The sequence below is a fragment of the Harpia harpyja genome, chromosome 9 (genome assembly GCF_026419915.1).
Source record: "Harpia harpyja isolate bHarHar1 chromosome 9, bHarHar1 primary haplotype, whole genome shotgun sequence".
NCBI classification, from domain to species: Eukaryota; Metazoa; Chordata; class Aves; order Accipitriformes; family Accipitridae; genus Harpia; species Harpia harpyja.
The window spans coordinates 33549584-33569308 of record NC_068948.1 but is presented as its reverse complement, the minus strand read 5'-3'; the positions used below and the strand labels follow the sequence as shown (position 1 = coordinate 33569308).

Below are 19725 nucleotides of genomic sequence, written 5' to 3'. Positions count from 1 at the left end.
GGTGAACTCCAGGACTGATTGACACAGTTTTTTTGACAGTGATGGCCATGTTATCCTCTTAGCAGTACATATGCCATATATCAGCTCACTTTTTCCTCTTGTGAGAGCAAAGAGGGAGGCCAGCTAGAAGGTGGTTTCTTTGGGAAGACAGTGTAGCTACTTTTCAGCTCTACCCTGAGAGGTATTTGGTAGCAGCCACAGTAAATCCAGGTTCAGACAGGTGAATGAAAAGAAATTCATATAACAGAGGATCTTTCTATGTCTCCCCTTGGTTTTTCCTTCCGTACCTTGATCTCTTTCACTCGGTGCCCATGTTTTCCCCCCTTAGATATGACTTTCCTGTAACTGCTCATCTGCTTTAAATAGTCATTCCACTTAACTTTCTTCAAAGACTTCCTTGTAGACTATCTTCTTCTGGTTTGACCTCTTTCCTAACCTTGTATATTCCTTCCTCCCTGCCCCGCCCCCCCCGCCTTTTTGATCTGTTTCTCCCTGCCCTTTAATCTCTTTCCCTTTCCTTTGCTTGGGATAAAACTGGAGCACAGACTGTGTTCACTGTGCAAGTGCAGGTGAGTTGTCAGCCCAGCATTGTAGGAAGCAGGGAATCTGTTGTTGCTTCCTGCAGAGCCATCTGAGCACCAGAAGAATTAAAAAAAAAAAAAAAAGTCTTACAATCTTCCAAAAATGCTAGATATTGCTTTAGCAGTTCTCATTTCAGCTTAAGTAAAAATAAATGCATGTATGAATGAAGACAGCTGCTGTGCACTACAACATGGAGTCTGGCTAGTCCTGCCACCTCTCTGCAATTTCAGGATCAGCATTTTCTATCTGGTATTTCCTTCAAGAGGGAAAACCAACCTCATTTATCAGGCAGGATTCTTTGGTACTGAGACTGAGTAAAGGGCTGGTGCAGATGAGAGTGGGCTCTGGGTGATGGGCAGGAGCACACGGGTCTCCTGCAGCAGGACTGGCTGAGATGGGCTGCTATGGGCTGGTGGTGCTCCAGGGAGGGAGGATGTGTTGGTTCGGGCAGGCACTTTGGGACTGGTACTGTGTACTCACCACAGACCGATCTTGAGTGGTGACTCAGACTGGTGTTGGGTAGTGCTGGGAGGGTGCAGGATCCTGCAGGGAGGGACTGGGGATCAGGGAGGATTCGTGGCTTGGAGCTCCCTGTGACATTGCCTGGTGCCGGTGCTCCCCCAAGGCTTTGTGGGGTGACTTTCCTCCATACCCCAACAGATGAAATGAATGTAAATATGAAGCTGATTTTGTCTATCTTTGGTAGCCTGAATACTCCTGGCTTCCTATCCAATGCTGACCTTCAGCATCATCCAGCTTTTGCAATTGGAGCCAGTGCTTTTAACAGTGCCTTTTGTGTTCACTTACTGAAAAATGGGGTCTGTTTCACAGGAAACTTGTTTACACCTGCCACAGTCGTCATCTTTGTTCTTCCTTTGCACCTTTCACTGGAGCTGCAGTAGTTGAAACTGCAGAATGTCCTTTCATTCCCCAGCATCCTCAGCGCAGGACGTGACTGCAATAGAGCAGCTGGGGAGAGGATGCAGGGTGTGAGACCCACTTAGAAATGTTGGCCAGATGTGGACAGCTCAATGAGGAGGTGATACAATTTGGCTTTGGAAAGACTCAAGTGCAATGGATTATTATTTCTACTTCTTTTGTAGCTGTTCATTTTAGGGTTTACAAAACAGCCCTCGGAGAACCTCCCTGCATGTACAGATGCACTAAAGCAACTCGGCAACTGTGAGAATCCCCTCTCTGTTACGGTTAGCAGGGGGTTGATAGCACTCGCTGCAGGGTTTGCCAGGCTTGTGCTTTCAGCTTTTCTGCAGGGGTAAATGGTAGTCTCCTTGTTGAGCTGAGGGGTTGAGCATTTTCAGACCACTAAAATTGCGAGTGGCTTTTTGGGGGTGACCCATGTGGTGCATGAGACGGTGGGTTCATGCTGCAGCAGAGGAATGCGGGGAAGCCAGGGTGAGGGGAGGTGCTAGGACAGGAGGATTTGCAAAGCTGCTGTTGCAAGCGTTGTGCTCAGCCTGCTCTCTGGTGGTAGCTGCTGTAGCAGAGATGACCTTTGATAAAATGTGAAGCATTTGGTTTGATTTGGATAGTTGTGGTTGCTCAGATTCATACAGCTACAGTTCATAGCAGAGTCATCAACTCAGCTGCTCTTGCTTTTGTTCCCTTAACCCTGTGCAAAATTCACAGGTTAAAAATCAAGTCACAGCAGCTTCAGGATGAGAACTGCCAACAAAGCCTGCTTCCTAGCAGTTCTCCCCAGTGCAGGTTCTCCCCTGTCTGGTAAGGGCTGAGCTCTACTGCTCTTTTTTTTCAGACTGGGGAGACTAGTAGGAGAGCAGACGGAAGAGGCGCCTGCTGGCACAAAATATGGAAGAAATAAACATCTTTGGGTTCTTCAGTCAAATTTGGCTGAAAACAGCCAGCAGGTTCCAGAACTCTTGCCAGGATTGAGATACGGAGAGGCACTTGAAGACCACTTGATCATGATCTCGTACTGCCTCGGGTGGGCTAGAGCCCACAGCATTCAGGGCAGGCAGGAGAGCTCTGGTGGAGGTGGAGCATCGCTGGTCTGCTCTGTTGAACATGGGGATGCTCTTTATTTAGATCAGCTGGTGGCAACATGCAAACTGTCTGGCTTTTTTGTGCGAAGCTGTTGTGAGGAAGGAAGTGCTTGGTAAGTTGTTCAAAGGAGGCAAGCCAGTCATGCTTGTAGAGAGCCTGGGAGAGAAGGTTGTGATGAGTGCTTCTGCTTTTCAGTCCTGAAAATAGCTGAGGGATGTTTGCTGTCACAAGAGTGGTGGGTTTTGATGATTTTAGCTGGAAGAAAAGGAAGAATGGGAGAAATAGTTTTGGAGAAGGTTGTTGGGACCCTGTCCTGTCTTTGCTGACATCCCACTAGTTAAAGGTCAACCCCATTCGTGTTTCCTAAATAAACTGTCAGTGTGTTGAATATGTCTTCCAGCAGTATTTTGTTGCTGTATTTCTTATCAGGATTTGCTTTAACAATACCTGAGGGATGTGACAGTCACATGTGTGGTTTCTTTGTGCCGGAGACACCTTCAGGACTGAAGTGCCTGTAGGGCATAGCGTGCAGGTGTGACCATTTGCTGTTGAGGATGGAGCTAGCTCGTGAGGCTTTTCTGTTGTATGAGACCTAATCAGGCAGCTTTGAGATTTCAGAGCAAGCAGGCACCCTCTGTTTTAATCCAGTTTCCATCCCTTTGACAGTCGAGGTGGGACATCGTTTTAGCATTTTATATAACTCTGTATTTCTTGTGGCTAGTAAAGTATTCATTTTGCCCAAGAACATGACATATGTTATGTCTTTGAATCCCAGGATTTATGACTCTGATGTTTAAAGGCAATTTAAGCAGATTTGGGGTTCTTTTTTTCCACGTGAATTGCTGTGGTCTAGTCAAGACAACTTTTAGTAGCAGCAACCATGTGGAAGTATTGTCTTCCCACAATTAGAGATTAAGAGTTGACAGCGAATGAGCCAGAGATTATAATTAAAAAACAGGGTAATTCTCTGTGTATGGTGAAAACTAAGGAATAAAAACTCATGGTGTAATGCACCTGTCAGTATTAGATGCAAATAAGAGATAATGTATCTTGCAGTGAAAGACATTTGGATTGTGTGTATTTCGTTGAGCACGGGAGCAATTCCTCCTATTCCATAGAAGATGAGGGGTTTGTTCATTTGGTACTGATGCTCTTTTAGAAAGCTTTTACATCTCTGCTTCCTGAGGTCTGACATGGAAGAAGCTTCAACAGGCACCAGCTGCTCAATGGGCCCTGTCTTTTCAAAGCATAGCTCGCTTTTCTCCATTCCCAATTAAAATGTGTGTTAAACTTAGTTTTTGTTTGAAGCAGCCAGCACTGTGGTATTTAATGTAAAAGGAATGTGCTCCTCACCTTTTCTCTCTCTTTTGTTGCAGGGTCAGCATTCTTCAGGGGAGGACATGGAAATCTCTGATGACGAGACCAACCCTGCACCCATCACCAGTGCAGAATGTGCCAAAACCATTGTGGTGAACTCCTCCGTCAGCAACACAGCCGTGATGGCCCCATCGATTCCCCCCATGCCACCACCAGGATTCCCTCCTCTTCCTCCACCGCCGCCTCCACAGCCAGGCTTCCCGATGCCTCCGCCACTACCTCCGCCACCTCCACCCACTCACCCCGCCGTCACCGTCCCCCCGCCTCCACTCCCTGCCCCTCCTGGGGTCCCTCCGCCTCATATCTTGCCTCCGCTTCCTCCATTCCACCCTGGCATGTTCCCTGTCATGCAAGTGGATATGATAAGTGTCTTGGGCAACCAGTGGGGTGGCATGCCAATGTCCTTCCAGATGCAAACTCAGATGCTGAGCCGCATGATGCAGGCGCAAAACACATACCAGTATCCACCTTTCATGACGGGCCGGATGCAGTTTGTGAATCTTCCGCCCTACCGCCCTTTCTCAATGGGAGCAGCTCTTGGTCGTGGACAGCAGTGGCCACCACTGCCCAAGTTTGACCCCTCAGTTCCACCACCAGGTTATGAGCCGAAGAAGGAAGATCCCCACAAAGCCACCGTGGATGGAGTCCTCCTGGTCATAGTGAAGGAACTAAAGGCTATCATGAAAAGGGACCTGAACCGGAAGATGGTTGAAGTGGTAGCGTTTCGGGCATTTGATGACTGGTGGGATAAGAAGGAACGTCTGGCAAAGGTAGGCTTTCACATACGCTGTGCTGGATCCCAGGGAGAACTCTTCATAGTGTTTGTGGCCAGGGCATGGGTAAGAAGGGGTCTGGAATTGACTTTAAAAAAACCCAGAACCCTAAAATGTTACAGTAACTAAAATAGAAGCAAAAGGTAAAGCCATGGAATAGCTTTGCTGTGAGAAACCCTGTTGCTTGAGGCTGCTGAAATTAAATGGGAGGCATGCATGTTGCTGTGCCTCACCTGGCTCCACGCCTCCCCATTGGGCTGGTCTTTGTGCTGCGGCAAGCGGCAGGAGTGTGCACTGGGAGCAGCAGACCTCAGCCTGCAAATATCTAGAAAGTGCTCAATCACTACAGCCACGTTCCTCAGGACAGGTTAGCACCTGGGTATTAAACCTGGCTTGTTTTCCATGGTGTCACTCCATATATGCAGGCATTTCATGCTGCTTTGCCATCAGAACAAACACAGGCTGGGAATTTTAGTCCTTCCTAGTCACTGACGGAGGTACCTCATGCAGAGTTATCTCTGAACATGTGTGGAGCCATAACTGCTCGCCTAGGAGTGAACTGCTGTTCTGTCTCACACTGTCCCACTGATTTGAACGTGGGCCTGAGTAAGAAGTGTTTAGTTCTCAGTGCTGTCCGTCTGCTTTGGGGTGGACCTCCTGCTCGTCCCCTCCAGCTTCGGGGCCAGCTCAGGGCAGCCCTTTCCCTGTGAGGGACTAAGTGCATCTCGCACCTTGCGAGGGTCTCGGAGAGCGTGTTCATCTTTGGCGGCGCATTGCCCAAGCCAGCCTGTGTGGCTGCTCGGTTTGTCTTGGTGGGATGCACTGGCCGTGCTGGGGCATGATCCAGGAGGGATCTGCAAATGAGCTTGTTTTTCTGACTGTGTTTTGGAGGGCTGTAATGTCTTTACACAGGTGTCTGAGAAAGGGCATCGCTGCAGCTGCTGCTGCCCCAGGGCATGGTCATGGTCTAGGTGACCTCCTGAGTGGCACTGCAGCCCTATGGTGCGTGTTTGCAGACTTTCTCTGCTGGGGGGGGGGGGGGGGCTTGCACACTCTGTTAAAGCTGAAGTCCACCAAGCAGTAGTCATAGGATGAGGCTAGCTGCTTTTACAGACAGAGCATGTACACGTGGGAGAGTCCTTTTCACTTTGCTCCTTTCAGGAAGGCCTTCAAGAGTGGTGGGGGGCTGCCCACCCAAAAGCCCAGGGTTATTCACCTCTCCTCATCTCCTTTCCCTTTTCCCCCTCAGTGCAGTATTTCCAGGGCCTGAAATTTGAAAAGTTTAGCTGGGGTTTTTTTTTTTTTTTGGTCATCTGGGGCACTGCTGGCTGCCTCCAGGAAGGGATTTATAGGAGGAAGTGACCTTGAGATCAGCAGACAAATGTGAAAAGGCTTCTTGCATCTAAGAGGAAGCTGAACTTTAGCTCCAAGCTGCTATTTTGTGTTCCCCACTTTGTGTGATGAGATCTGTGGGTATTTCCAGTTCTCTGTGCTCCTCCCACCTCCCCAGTGGTGCAGCAGCAATTAACTCAAAAGCTGAACATTGGCCAAATACATGAGGAGTTCCAGGGATTAGTTAAGAAAACAGCTTTGCATGAATTGTCTGATCCTTTCTCAGCCAATTTAAAGCATACGTTGGCCAGCAAGCAGCTCTGTGATCTAATATGTGGTGAAGTTGTCACTACCAAAAAACAGCTAACACTATAGAAAGGTTCATGCAAGCCAGAAAATTGCTATTACAATGAATTATTGTAAAAAAAAAAAAACCAAAAAACCAACAAACTAAACCACAACCTGCAGATACATCTTCTGTTTCAGATGCCAGTTTTCAGAGCAGTATCTTTACCACCTGCTTTTGTAAGCCAGTTGTGTGTTAACTCTAGCGCCTGGGAGAGCTCCTTGGCTTTCCAGAGAGGTTGGTAATACTGTTGCTTAACAGCTGTTTTATGACAGTGTAATTTGCTTTGGCTTAGAGCTGGCTGGCGTGACGTGTGGCAAGAAACCTGGTCCCTCTCCTCCTGACTAATGCTCAGAGCTTCTGCCTCCTACCAGCGAGCGTGCGCTGACAATTTTGGAGGAGGCCCCTCAGTTTCCAGGGCAGTGAGGGAAACAGATCTAGCAAATAGTTGAAAAAGCAGCAACTGGTACCCAAGGAATTGTTTTAAACCAGACATCCGCAGTGAAGAAGCAGAGACAAGTTGAAGCAGATCTTCAGCAGTTGCTTGGGCTCTCTTATATCCCAAGCTATGGCTGGATTTAGCATGTTCCTCCCTCACCTGGAATTTGTAACCCACTTTGGGAAGGGAAGCTGACTGTACCGCAGCAGCTTGCCACAGTACTTGCCACAGGTTATGTTGGATGTGAGCAGTCTAATTTAAAATATGAAATTGCTGCATGGAAAAACACTTGTGCTTTCTGTCCAGGAACAGAAATGCCAGAACCATTGCTGCTTTAGGGGACGGCCTGGAGAAGCCTCTAGCAGGGCATGTGTTACTGTCGTATGCAGAAAAATCTCACACGTTTCAGAGCCTCCTTTCTGCTAGGACTGGGCAGCCCCTGACATTGGTGCAGGACAGGATTCCTTCTTAGTCATAAGCTGCCTGCTTTTGCCAAAGGAAAACAAAATATGAGTATTCAGCTTAAACTGCACCTTCCTATTGCCAATGTCTTTATGCACACCTGGGGATGAGCCGTCTAGCTCCTTGGCAGCTGGAGGTCAGTTCCCTGTGTACTTTGCCATCACACTGATTTTTCTAGAATGGACCAAGACCTCCAGGCACTGTTTGAGCTGAAATGACACTCCAAAACAGACCCTGCATCCCCATTTCCTCCCTCCTAATGGTTTTAATTGGAGGTCCTCATACTTTTTCTTACTGATTGATAGTAGTGAAAGAAATTATATTATTTTCAGAGGTTTGGAAGTATAAATAAGACAACATATGTGCTTGTTTACATCTTTTATTCTTTAGAAATAAATGAGGCAGATTTGTAGGGAGAGATATCTTTTAATAGCTGCAGCAGCCCTCCTGTTATTTCACAGGAGAGATCAAAGCTCATTTTGGAAGTGCATGAGCTCCACCGTATGCCAGTTTTTACAGTAGGTATGTCCCTCTGGTCAGAGGCTTTGCAGGTCTGCTATGTCCCTGACCTTCCCCAAGCATAAGAGCAGGAAGCCTTGTGGGTTTCTTTTTTCCCCTGACTGACATACAATGTTCAAGTTTAGTAGGACAGCAAATATTATCTACACAGTGCTGCTGGCAGCCCCTGAATCTTCACCGATGCACAAGAAGGCAACACGCTTGTCACCTCCTGTGCCTCATTTCTCTCTTTTTCTCACTTTTTTTGGCTGCTATATTCCATCAAAGGGATCGACTTGGGCAGCTGATTGACTTCCAGGAAGTATCATGCCATAGCTAAAGGGTGGGAAAGCTCAAGAGTAAAGCTGGTGTCCTAGGTCAGGCGGGATGGAAAATGTATGAGGTGAAAGCTGCTAAGGAGCATGTTGCTAGGGAAGGCAGCAAGTACCATGGACCTTGTCTGCTTGAGCTAGGGGAAAGCTTTTCCCTGTTCCTGAACCTAGTGATGGGTTTAGGTTTGAAAGCCTGAGTAAGATGCATTAAGCAGAGTGCCAGGAATACCCAGCCATCCCTGGCCACGGAGTGCTGCTGCCTGGATTCTCTGCTTGATATTCCCATTAGTCTTGTCCCTTATTAGCAGGAGAGCTGAGCTTATGCTTCCTCTTCAGTGATTACAGCCAGCTTTGGCAAATTAGCTCTGTTAATATCTGAAAGAGAAACCAACTTCTAGACAGTGTTACACCACTGGCTGATGTGAGTGAACGTTACCTCCAGTGCCCTTCGCTCAAGAAAAGCGTGGCATGCCACCATGCGTGATGGTCTCCCCAGCTCGTCCGCCTCTCCAGAGCTGCAGAGGTTTGAATTCCTGCTCTTCCTTCACACCTCGGCTCTGGTGAAAAGCGGTTTGTTGTTGCTGAGCAGAGATGAGGCTGTGTGTCTAGTTACTGAGTTTTGTAGACCCTTAGGTGTTTCACTTAAATATTTTGATTTTCCTGTTTCACAGGACTGGAGCCTTCTGACAGTTTTTGTGGACTTGGGCTGTGGTTGCTAAGTGAACACATGGATGTGTGTGATTTTTGACTTGCTATATTGTGTCTTACACTAAAAAGAAGAAAGTTCTTCCCAACTAGAAGGTCTGAAGTTGCTTTCAGTTATGTAGGTTAGCAAATGAAGGTAGATAACACAGTGTTAGGCTAACTTGCCTAAATCATGCTTGAAATACTTGTAAGAGGTATATGTGTAGCTCTATTTCTCACATAGCTGTGACCAGACCAGATGGGCTTCTGCAGTGTTTGGGAGTTTGGGGGTAGTGGTGTATCCCAGCTCCTTGCTTCCCTTCAGAGTTCAGAACCTTTGTACAGTAGCTGCTTCTTGGCACTTGGTAGCTCCTGCTTCGGTGGAGGAACGTGTTCCCTTGGGCTGTTGAGTCCTTCATTCATGTTTGCACCTTTTCTTCCCCTTTCATTTCTCCTTTTTACAGCATTTGCTTTTAGGATCTGTGTTGGATTCTGGCTGTTTGGAATGTGATCACTGTGGTCCCCACACCAGGTGCTTGAGAGACCTGAAATGAGCCATGGGGGCTAATGGGCCTGTTCATTTCCCTTGTCCTTTCTTGTGAAGTACTTTGGCCTATGTTAAGCTGCATGTGAAGAAAATTGAGATCATGTTTTAAAATACTCAGTGGAGAAAGCAGGAGTGTCTGCTCTGCTACCTACCAGCGTGATGGCTCCAAATGCAAGATCACTTAGTGTCCCATGCTAAGCCACTGTTCTGGAAGTCCCAGCAGTTTTGTCTTGATCAGTTTTAGTGCCTTGTACAGAGAAAATAACTTCTTAAAATGCAAAGGGGAGAAGGCTTCTCAGAAATGGAAAGGTCTCGTTATCAAGAAGAGCTCTTGCACCTTCTCCCTTTCAAGTGTGTGTGGCCATGTGGTGCATCTTCAGATGCCCTTGCTTTCAGAGAAACTGATGCTTGGGCAAGGCAGTGATATTTCACAAACTTTAACTGTCTAAATGGTTTCCAGACTTAGTGTGCTTCCCAGGAAACATCCCCTCTCAAGTGTGCTTTCTCTGTTGCAGGCATCTCTCACTCCAGTGAAGTCTGGAGGAGAACTGGAAGAGAAACCAAAGCCAAAGGATCGAATCACATCTTGTCTTTTGGAGAACTGGAACAAAGGAGAAGGCCTAGGATATGAGGGCATTGGCTTGGGCATTGGGTTACGAGGGGCCATCCGGTTGCCATCCTTCAAGGTAAAAACGAAGATCAGTCTTCATTATGCTAATATTCCCTAAAGGAGTATTAGGAGGACAGACCTCTCTAGGTTTGTGCTCCAAAGCCCTACAGGCTGTTAGCCCCACTCTGTGTTCACTTACGGGGTTGCTGCTGACAGCATCACCTGTAACCCACCAGTACACTGTAAGAGCAAGGATCCTCTTTCCCAGCCTTAGCTTTTCATTTACCACTTGTGTGAATTCTCTGTAAAGGATCTCCTTGCTCTGCAAGGTAAATGGGACATCTGTGTGTGTTTAGGACACAGTGTTTCAGCCTGATTGTAAAAAAATGCTTATGCTCATAGTGCTTTACACAGTTATTTCTTTGCTTAGAATGTCTTGCAGTTTGGCAGCTGAGTCTCACCTGAAGTTTGGTTAAAAGTGTTCTCTGCCTCATATGAGTTTACAGAATGAGACTTGCAATCATAGGGCCACCTATTTTAAAGAGCATTTGCATAAAAAATGAAAAGTATCTTAAAAAAAGTGTGGGGTGGGGGAGGGTGTGGAAAGGTAGAGAGCATCCCTGAAATTAAGGTTTTGAATGCACAGAAGGTGCAAGTAGAGGTTTGGGATGAGAGATTCTGCAGTCTTCATTTAGAGTAAAACTTGCTTTGCGGTTCTTTAAGATGTCATAGGCTCAGGCTCTCTTTCTGTTCTGCTACATCTTGGACACATGGATTTGTCAAGTTTTCTCTGTCATCTTCAAAGTGATGGTATCCACAGTGTTTTGATGCAAATTGAAGGGGTAGAATTTCATTCACAGTGAAATTCTGTTTGCAAGCAAATAAAGGGATCAAGAGCTGCGGAAGTGGCCCTTGGTTTCTGGGTGTAAGTCACCACGGGGAAGTAAAGCAGTAGCAATTTGCTTAAGAAGTTGCTTTCTGCTGTTTCTAAACTTTTAGAAATGCTAATTGTGTCTTTTGTTCAGGTGAAAAGAAAGGAGCCACCTGAAGCTGCCTCAGCAGGAGATCAGAAGAGAATCCGGCCTTCTACTTCTGTCGATGATGAAGATGAAGGTTTGCAAAGCACGTTTGTTTGAAACTCGAGCAGATGCAAACCACATGCAAGCTGAATTCTTTTAAACTTCACAGCAGCGTGCTCACTTACAGTTAGAAACAGAGTCAAGGATCTGAGCCAAAACCCTGCTTCTCACAAAACTTGGATCAGCTGGGAGATGTCTCCTCTGGATTCAGTTATCTTAAATTCACTGGTGGGAAATTTAAGACCCACATTTTATGAATAACTTATAACCTATTTTAGTTCTGCTGATGCAGAGCTGGTCACCCAGTAGAGGGAGCTCAGATGAGTTCATGGGCTGTTGGAGGGGCGTGCTTGCAGCTCAGTGGGTACATTGTGGGAGAAAGCACGTAAGAGTTTGCCCTGCATTTGATTTTAAAAACAAAACAAAGTTATTTGCTAGAAAAATCTATTTGAAAATATTTTAACAGTTTTTCCTGGAAGCAAGGAAGAGTAGAGATAAGACAAAGCTTTGAATACCCTTTGTTTTGCATAAGAAAGTGGATTCAAGCTAGTTGTGCCATAAAGTTGATTCAGACTAACAACTGGTTTTGAAGCCAAAGTACAGAAGCAGGGTTTTGTAAAGCACTTACATAAAACAAAAAAGCATTAAATTCAGCTTACCTGTTCTGACCTCTGTCGTGCCATCTCTCCTAGCTGCTCCGCCTATAGCTTGTCAGCTTTGGCCACCTGCATTTTGCCATCCTTGGCATTTCAACACCCTGCATCCAGTCTCGCCCTCACTTGCACTGTGAAATTAGTAAGTCCCTGTAAGCCTGGGAACTCACACACCACATGGGCACGTTGCCCTTAACTTTGATCTTCCCAAAGAAAAAGTTTCCATTATGTAGTCAACTCTTTCCCTCCCTTGCAAGGTATTTGATGGCAATTTCCTTACTGTTTTTGCTCACCAGAGTCGGAGAGGGACAGGGATGCTTCCGATACAACATCTGACCTGTCAAAGAAGGATGCAGAAGCAGTGGGGCTGAGGCGGCGACCAGCAAGGCCACTGGAGCTTGACAGTGAGGGGGAAGAGGGAGATGAGACATCAGAGAAAGAGGAAGAGTCCTCCTCAGAGAAGGAAGAGGAGCAGGAAGAAGAAGGAGGCTTGGTGAAGGCAGCACCTGGCAAGGTGTGTTCATTTGTGATTGCAGTTTTGAATGCTGTCATTAAAAGGGGACCTAGTAATTCCAGATGCCAAAGTTACCTGCTCTAAAAGATGAGTGGCCCTATTAGGGTCTGTCCTAAGAGAACCTCTGTAAGGTTATTCCCTCTTCAGGTTCTCTGATCAGCATCTCTGAGAGTCACTGGTGGTTACTACAGTGACAGCCAGGTCTCAGAGTCAGACACTCTTCATTTTTGGCAATGCTTTCTTTCAAAGGAGGAAGAGGAGGATGAGGAGGAGGATGAAGATGATGATGAGGATGAAGATGATGATGATGAAGAGGATGATGAAGATGATGACGAGGAGGAGGAGGAGACAGGCATAGACACAAGTGACAAAGAAGAGGAGCAGGACTCTGAGGAGGGTAAGCAGTTCCAGTGGAAGCAGCAAGCGTAGCCTTTGGGTCAGGTGTGGTCTCCTTTTTGTACTTGTAAGCTGATTTTTTTATTTGTGCACCTTCTTTCACTGAAGGGTGGTTTTATACAAGATAATGCATACAGTTATTTTTAATTGTTACCTGCGAGGCTTCCATGATCCCTCAGTCTGTGGGTCCCTTTGCAATAGCTCTGCAGCTCTTGAGTGATCTCAGCCCAACTTGACAGGGGGGCAGAGGTCTTAAAGCCAGCTAAGTTTGTGCTGGTTTTATGAAACGTGTGTGGCTGGGAGGAGAAGGGACCAGATTTCAAACAGGGGTAATGTAGCCGCTAATAACTTTCTGTCCTATCAATCAATTCCTTCTTTCTGGAAGGTGGTATTTTCCACATTTTAAAGCTGTGTGTGAAGGCAGCAGAAAATCTTAGTACAAGTCCAGTAAAGGTGCAGTCCTCCAAGAGACCCACATGGGCAAGGTGCCAGGCAGTGCTAGCTCTGCTGCCCTTGGAACTGCCTGTTGTATGGTGATTGTTGTAAGCATCCAAATACATGGTTTATAAGTCTCTGCAAAAATAAATTAATTGGGAGGCAACTCCTTCAAACCCACACACTGCTGTTGATGCTGTTTCCACGCTGTTACAGTGTGGAAGTGGTATTTGCTCCTGTAGTAGACCCTGATTGTTTAATGGAGTCAGAAATCGGAACTAATGGTAATTTGTTCTTACTGTAGATGCGGCAAGTCCCTCGTCTTCCAAGGCTGAAGTTGAATCATCTGATGAAAGCGAGGACTCCTCTGAATTTGAGTCAAGTTCAGACTCAGATGATGAGGATGAGGATGATGAAGAGGAGGAGGAGGAAGAGGAGGAAGAGGTGGCTGAAGATCAAGACAGAGAAGCCATGGTTGCTGAGACAGAGCATGAACCTGCTGCTCATGAGCTTCCTGATGATGAGAAGGAGACTATTTTGGAGCTGTATCCTGTGGATGACTACACGGATCCAACAGACTTGAGACTCGCAGAGCCAGCTTTGGCAGTGAAAGATGAAGGCATGGAAGAAATCAAGGCAGGGGAAAGTGAATGTGGTGAAGTCCCAGAGGCATCTATTGCTGCTGAAACACTGAAACACTTGGTTATGCAAAGAGACCAGGAGACAAAACTTGCACTGTCTCCCATCTGTGGGCCAGGTATGCCCTTCCATGTGGTTTGGCATTTTTTACCACATTTCCAAGTACAGTGTTCTCACAGCATCCAATATGTATGGTTTTGTATTTCCCTTGTTCTCTTTCTTCCTCCAGTCTTGGCTCTAGGCTAGGGGTTATCTGTACCGGAAAGAGGTCCATGCTGAACTTCCCTTCCTAGTAAGGAGCTCTACACAAGCCATCTGCTACTAAAAATACTGTGGTTATTGTATCCAGAATCTTATCCTGGGCCAGTTTAGTTAGTGTCCTACAGGAACTGAAGAGTTGTTGTTGTCCAGGGGTGACTGATTGGATGGTGTGGTGGCTGAAGCTCAAGATAGAAAAGCCATGGCTGCTAAAACAGAACAGGAATCTGTGCTTAATGAGTCACTACTGGCTCTTTTTGATTTTAATACTGAATGAGTATGTGATTGGGAAGCTATATGAGGCAGGTGAATGGAGTCTCAGAATTATATCTGGTTCCTAATATTACTATTTGTGGTTTGTTTTGTTTTTACTTAATCCTTTTAAATGAGTGATACTCCCTGTTTTTCTGGAAGAAGGAAATTCATTCAATGCAGAGTTGTATTTAAACCAAGGAAATTAGAAACCTTTTACTAGAACAGGAGTGAGATGCATAAAGCTTGACAAATTCTGCAGCTAGGGGGGAATTGAAAAGTTAAAAACTGGAGCCAATAGGGAGAGCACATCTAGTGTGGCCTGCAGCGTGAGCCCTGGGCAGGACTGGAGTCTGAGGACTGCACCATATTTTGCTACTTGGAGAGCTGGAAATCCAGTCCCTGCACAGGCTATAACTCCTTGGCTGCCATAAAATCTGAGAGCTGTAAAGAAGCAAAATGTTAAACTGGGCAGGGCAAAGAAGAACCTATTTTGCACAGATCCTTTCTAGAACATGTCAGTGTGCAGAAAGGACATAAATTTGGGGAGACCTGCATTTGGGCACCTTGACATGTGGAATGAGCTTTACAGGTAAGCTGTGGGAACAAGCTCAGACTGTAGCGTTCTTGTGCAGCCCAGCCCAGTCGTACAGGAGTTACAGGGATCTGACCCTTCAGCACAAATGGGGAATGCTTCCCTTCCAACTCCCCAAGGCATTTTCACCTCCTTTTGTTCTCTCACTTGAAAATGTTATTTTGAGCTGCCTAACAAGAATTCACTGTTGATTCCTTTTGGCCCTGGCCCTAAGGGGGTAAATAAACTCCAGACAAATGAGTCTGCTGCAGAGAGCACAGCATATAAATTGCCTCATTGATACCATCTGAGTGTCTCCTCATTCATTACAAGGGCTTCCCGTTTCCTTCATGTGTTGTTCAAGAGTGTTATGCTCCTCCCTTCGCTGCTCCCTCCTTGGAGAGCTGAGGGTGCTTCTTGGCCTTGCAATTAGTTTACCTTCCCACATTAGAAAAGCTGATAGCTTGGGGCTCTGACAGCTCTCTGAAGTCCTCGCCCCACAATCCGCTAATTCATTTTATGTCTGTACAAAAGGTGGTCAGGGGTTTTGAAAGCAGAAAACCATCGTTCTGGCCAGTGTTGTAGCTAATCCTCAAATTAATAGTGCATTTTTTTTATGGTCCATTAGGGATGTCTGTGGTAGCGTCTAATTACTCCACACTCTGCCTCCAAAATGTAAAGCATTGGAGTTTTTAAAGCCTCCCAGTGGAATTGAGCTGTTCTGTAATTGCAGAATCTTAAACATGCGTTTACTGGCAAGTGGCGAGTAACCGAGTGGAAGCAAAGCTCCTGATTCTCCTCTTTTTTCCCCCTTTCAGAGGAAGAGTCTGAACCCGCTACCATGCTGGAGCCAGAGGTGCAGGAAGGTCCAAAGCCTGAATCTCAAGATGAAGTGCTCTGTCTCTCGACTCCAGTGGGAGTCTTCGGAGAACTTCTGCCCAATAAAAGCAACTTCTTTAGCAAGTCTGACGACAGCAGCTTAGAAGCTCGTGTTAAAACAAAGCTGCCCTCTGCAGCAGAGGAAGACGAACGGGTGCCTCGCACGCCTGGACGGGAGGTGATCATCCATTCGGAGACTGATACTCTTTTGCTTCCAGCCCACAAGGTGCCATCCTCCATGCTTCCCTTACCACCGACTCCCGGTAAAGAAGAATCTTTAGTCCCTCCAGAAAAGTTCCCTGAACAATTAATGGTGACCAAAACGTCTGTGGAAGAGGAGATTCCTAGGACACCTGGGCGGGACCTTTTGGCCAAGTCTTCACACCCCCTTGTGAAGTCACAGAGCACGGACACTGTTCCAGCCACACCAGGAAGCGATGCTTCCCTGATGGGAAGCAGCTTGACCCTCAGTTCCCCTCAAGTCCCAGGGAGCCCCTTTTCCTACCCATCCCAATCTCCTGGCATTAACAGTGGCATTCCTCGGACTCCTGGGAGAGATTTCAATTTCACGCCTACTTTCCCAGAGGCTGGTGCTACCATTCCTTGCCTTCTGCCTGGCAAGAAACAGTCAGAGGATGAGCTAGACGAGAAACCCTTTAAAGAGCCTCTTGGTGCTTCCCTTACAATCAGCATGAACAATGTTCCTTCCCCTATTCCCTTTGCCAGCCCCCCCCAAGCAGATTTCCACACGGACATGGGTTTGCCACCTGATGAGCCAATACCTGTAGCAGCCCTGCCATGCATGCATGGAGATGGAAGAATGCCCATTGAGGAATGCAAGGCAGAAGTAAAATCTGTTTTGCTCTCACCAGAAGTACCCACTGGTGCTTCTATTCTTCCTCCCCCACCACCGCCTTCTGTTCTTCCCAAAAGGAGGCCAGGTCGGCCAAAACGGTCACCACCTTCTGTCCTGTCGTTGGATGTGTACTCGGGCAAAACCATAGAACCTCCTCCTGTGCCAGTGGCCTTGGTGGAAAGTACTGTGGGCAAAGAGCTGTTGAGTGGACATCCTGATGCTTTCTATGGACTGAAAGACCCTGAAGCCGTCACCCTGGACTTCAGGAATGATGGTTTCCATGAGAAAATAGCAGCTGAGACAGTTGCAGAGAAACTGCCATTTAAGGAACTGGAGAACCAGTGGAATGAAGACTACAAGGAAGAAGAAGCTCACACGAAACCTAAAAGACAGTGGCGAAGGCAGAAGAAGACACCTGAGGACCTCCCAGTGATTCCTTCCCCTGAGTATTCCCCACCCCGGCCTCAGTTCAGGCCACGCTCCGAGTTTGAGGAGATGACCATTTTGTATGATATTTGGAATGGAGGCATAGATGAGGAAGATATCAAATTCATGTGTATCACATATGACCGCTTGTTACAGCAGGACAATGGTATGGACTGGCTCAATGACACCCTGTGGGTATTCCATCCTTATATCCTTTCTCACTGGCGCTCTGTGTTACGCAACACGTGTAAGATGCACTAGCTGGTCATTGTGTAGGACTTAAAATGTGAAAGATTTAAGTTTGGTGGAAGAAGCATTTGCTTACTAGAATAGCAATTGCTTATATCAGGAGGGAATTTTAGTCTGTTCTATTCCCTGAAGCTGCAATACAAAAATACTGCAGAAGTGGCTGTTCTTGCTGCATTTTCAATCTAGGACTGCAGGGAAAATCTGTATGCATCTCTTCTGGGGAGATTTCCTTGCTAGTTTGAGAAGCTTCTGTCTGCATTTAAACCAGACTTCTTTTCAGCTTGCCTGTAGAATTTCTAGTCTGCACATACAGGGCTTTAACTTGGGGCTAAAACTTGCTGTAAAAATAGTCTCACCATCTGCGCCCAAAATGATGAGTTAGTGGTGCTAGCAGCTTTAACTTGCTTTAAGTTTGAAATACTAATAAATGCAATGGTTTCTAAGTGGCACATCAGCCACCCCCCCGGGCTACATGGGGGAAGGTACTGCTAGTGCTGCAGCAAAGAGTGTGTGTAGCACTGGCTGGTGCTGGCGGGGCAGGGTCTGGCCCCATCCCCTCCCTCCCTGCCCACGACCTGGTAATCAGCAGCATAGGCTGTAGGTTTGAATCTTTGGGGGCATTTTTGGGACACACAAGCTGTCTCAGAACAAGGCTCTACATGTGTGCAGCCACCAGTAGTGATCTCCAGAACAGAGCCTAAAAGGCTGTTCTCATAACCTCTGAACTCTCTAGTAATGGTTTTTAGGAAGGATATATGGATTCATATGTTAAAGATGACAAATGCACCACCTCGTGTGTTGCTAAAGATTGTGTGGAATTAAAATATCTCATCCCTTACTCCCTGCAAGACACAAAAGCAAACGTAAAAAAGCCCAAACCACTTAAAATAGTCAGTGATATGATACTAACAAAAAGCAAGTGGAGCTCAGTGCTGAGCTGTGCATTTTTATCCTTTCTTTCTCCGCATCTTGAAGGGCAACGTGTAAGATTAAATTTATAATTTTCATACCAGTGCAATAGTCTTGAAATAGGTTTATTTAATTGTTTAAAGGAAATACTCTAAAAGGATGATGAAATGCATCATCCCCAGTAATTCTCAGTCTATGTCTGCCTCATTTGGGGAAGCCATTCCAAAACCAAACCAGTTTCAAGGTGGGAGTAATTGGCCCCGTAGTGGTGGGGAGCCACAGCCAGGGAAAGGCAGAATGGGTTGGATGAGGGCGGGGCTTGCATGTGACCCTGCACTTAAATGTGTTTGCATTTGGCATTGTGGAAATATTTGAAATCCGTTTCCCTGTTGATAAGGATTATTGTAACAGCAAATTTACAGTCACTTTTTAAACCATTTAAAAATCATCTGCAGTCGCTTGCTGGTTCATCCTGTGCTACACTGTGCAATAGGTGTGAAAGTACCTACAGGGTTCACCTGTTTTGCAGCAAGCTCACACCTCAGCACTCTGATTTCAAGGCCATCACTTCTTGCTTTTTATGGTCCCTTTGCTTCAATTTTCTGGTGTTAAGGGTATGTTATGACTCACAGGGAGCATTTTTGGGTAGATCTCAATTGTCATAGGCTTCATGGCTGTGTTTTTGGGGTGAGCTGCCAGTAGTACAGCTCCACTGTCCTTCCAGAAGCCAAAGACCTGAAGGTGCCTTCTGCCTGCTCAGTGCAGTGCATCCTTGCCAGGCCGGCTGCAGGTTTTCTTGACTGATAGGACAGTGGGGTTTGAAACATCTGCACAGGGTCTTACCCTTGCCATCAGGGTCTGAAGGAGCTGATTTACTGAGGGCAGTGAGAACAGTGTCTCTCTCCAAGCCCTTTGGGCTGAGGAGCATCTCTTGCCCATCTGTGCTGCTTCTAGCCCTAGTCAGTGGGGTGATTGCTGCCATGAGGTCGGTGTGGCATCTTCAGGGCTTGGGGTGGCTGCAGGGAGTTTCTGGAGGTAGAACAAAAGTGTGTCACTCAAAACAGAGGAAGTGGTACATCCAGATGGCTGGGCAGCTGCTGTCTGTGTACATAGTGGGTGCTGTGGGGAAATCCTTTCTCAAACAGGTTTCTCTTGACAGTTTAACCTTTTTATGTTTAAATTTTCATTGTCTCTTTACTTTAGTTTCCCAAAGCATGCAGCTAAGAAGGAAAGATCATGCTTGGTTTTCCTGTAGGCATTGGGCTTCAGTGATGTTTTTTTTATTTTTCAATAGCATTGTTATCTTTTGCAACCCCCCCAACACTTCCTAATTTTCCAAGCTCCTGGCGTTAGCTCCATGTAGCTGTAGCAAGTTTTGTCTGATATCCACTGGTGGCTGTGTTTCTCCTTGACTTCTCTCCACCTACTAGCTTTTCTACCCCCAAGAAAAAGAAGCGGGATGATGGGATGCGGGAGCATGTGACGGGCTGTGCACGAAGTGAAGGCTATTACAAAATTGATAAGAAGGACAAACTTAAATACCTCAACAATAGCCGAGCTTTCGCAGAGGAGCCTCCAGCTGACACGCAGGTGAGGATGTGT

The 19725-nt window shown here is 46.5% G+C and overlaps 1 protein-coding gene across 7 annotated transcripts in view; it reads left to right on the top strand.

Annotated features, from left to right (window-relative positions):
* The window catches only part of SETD1B (SET domain containing 1B, histone lysine methyltransferase), a 55200-nt gene that overhangs the window by 27963 nt on the left and 7512 nt on the right, over nt 1–19725 (top strand). For 6 of the 7 annotated variants that reach the window (XR_008236476.1, XR_008236475.1, XR_008236473.1 and 3 more), the window contains exons 7-14: nt 3981–4751; nt 9910–10080; nt 11030–11117; nt 12033–12250; nt 12500–12647; nt 13386–13838; nt 15623–17173; nt 19547–19713. Coding sequence is in view for 3 of the 7 variants with exons in the window: in XM_052795475.1 (XP_052651435.1) it covers nt 3981–4751; nt 9910–10080; nt 11030–11117; nt 12033–12250; nt 12500–12647; nt 13386–13838; nt 15623–17173; nt 19547–19713 (3567 nt within the window). In the remaining 4 variants the exon portion in view is untranslated. The remainder of the gene's footprint in view (nt 1–3980; nt 4752–9909; nt 10081–11029; nt 11118–12032; nt 12251–12499; nt 12648–13385; nt 13839–15622; nt 17174–19546; nt 19714–19725) is intronic. The other variant, XM_052795476.1, reaches the window with a different exon arrangement.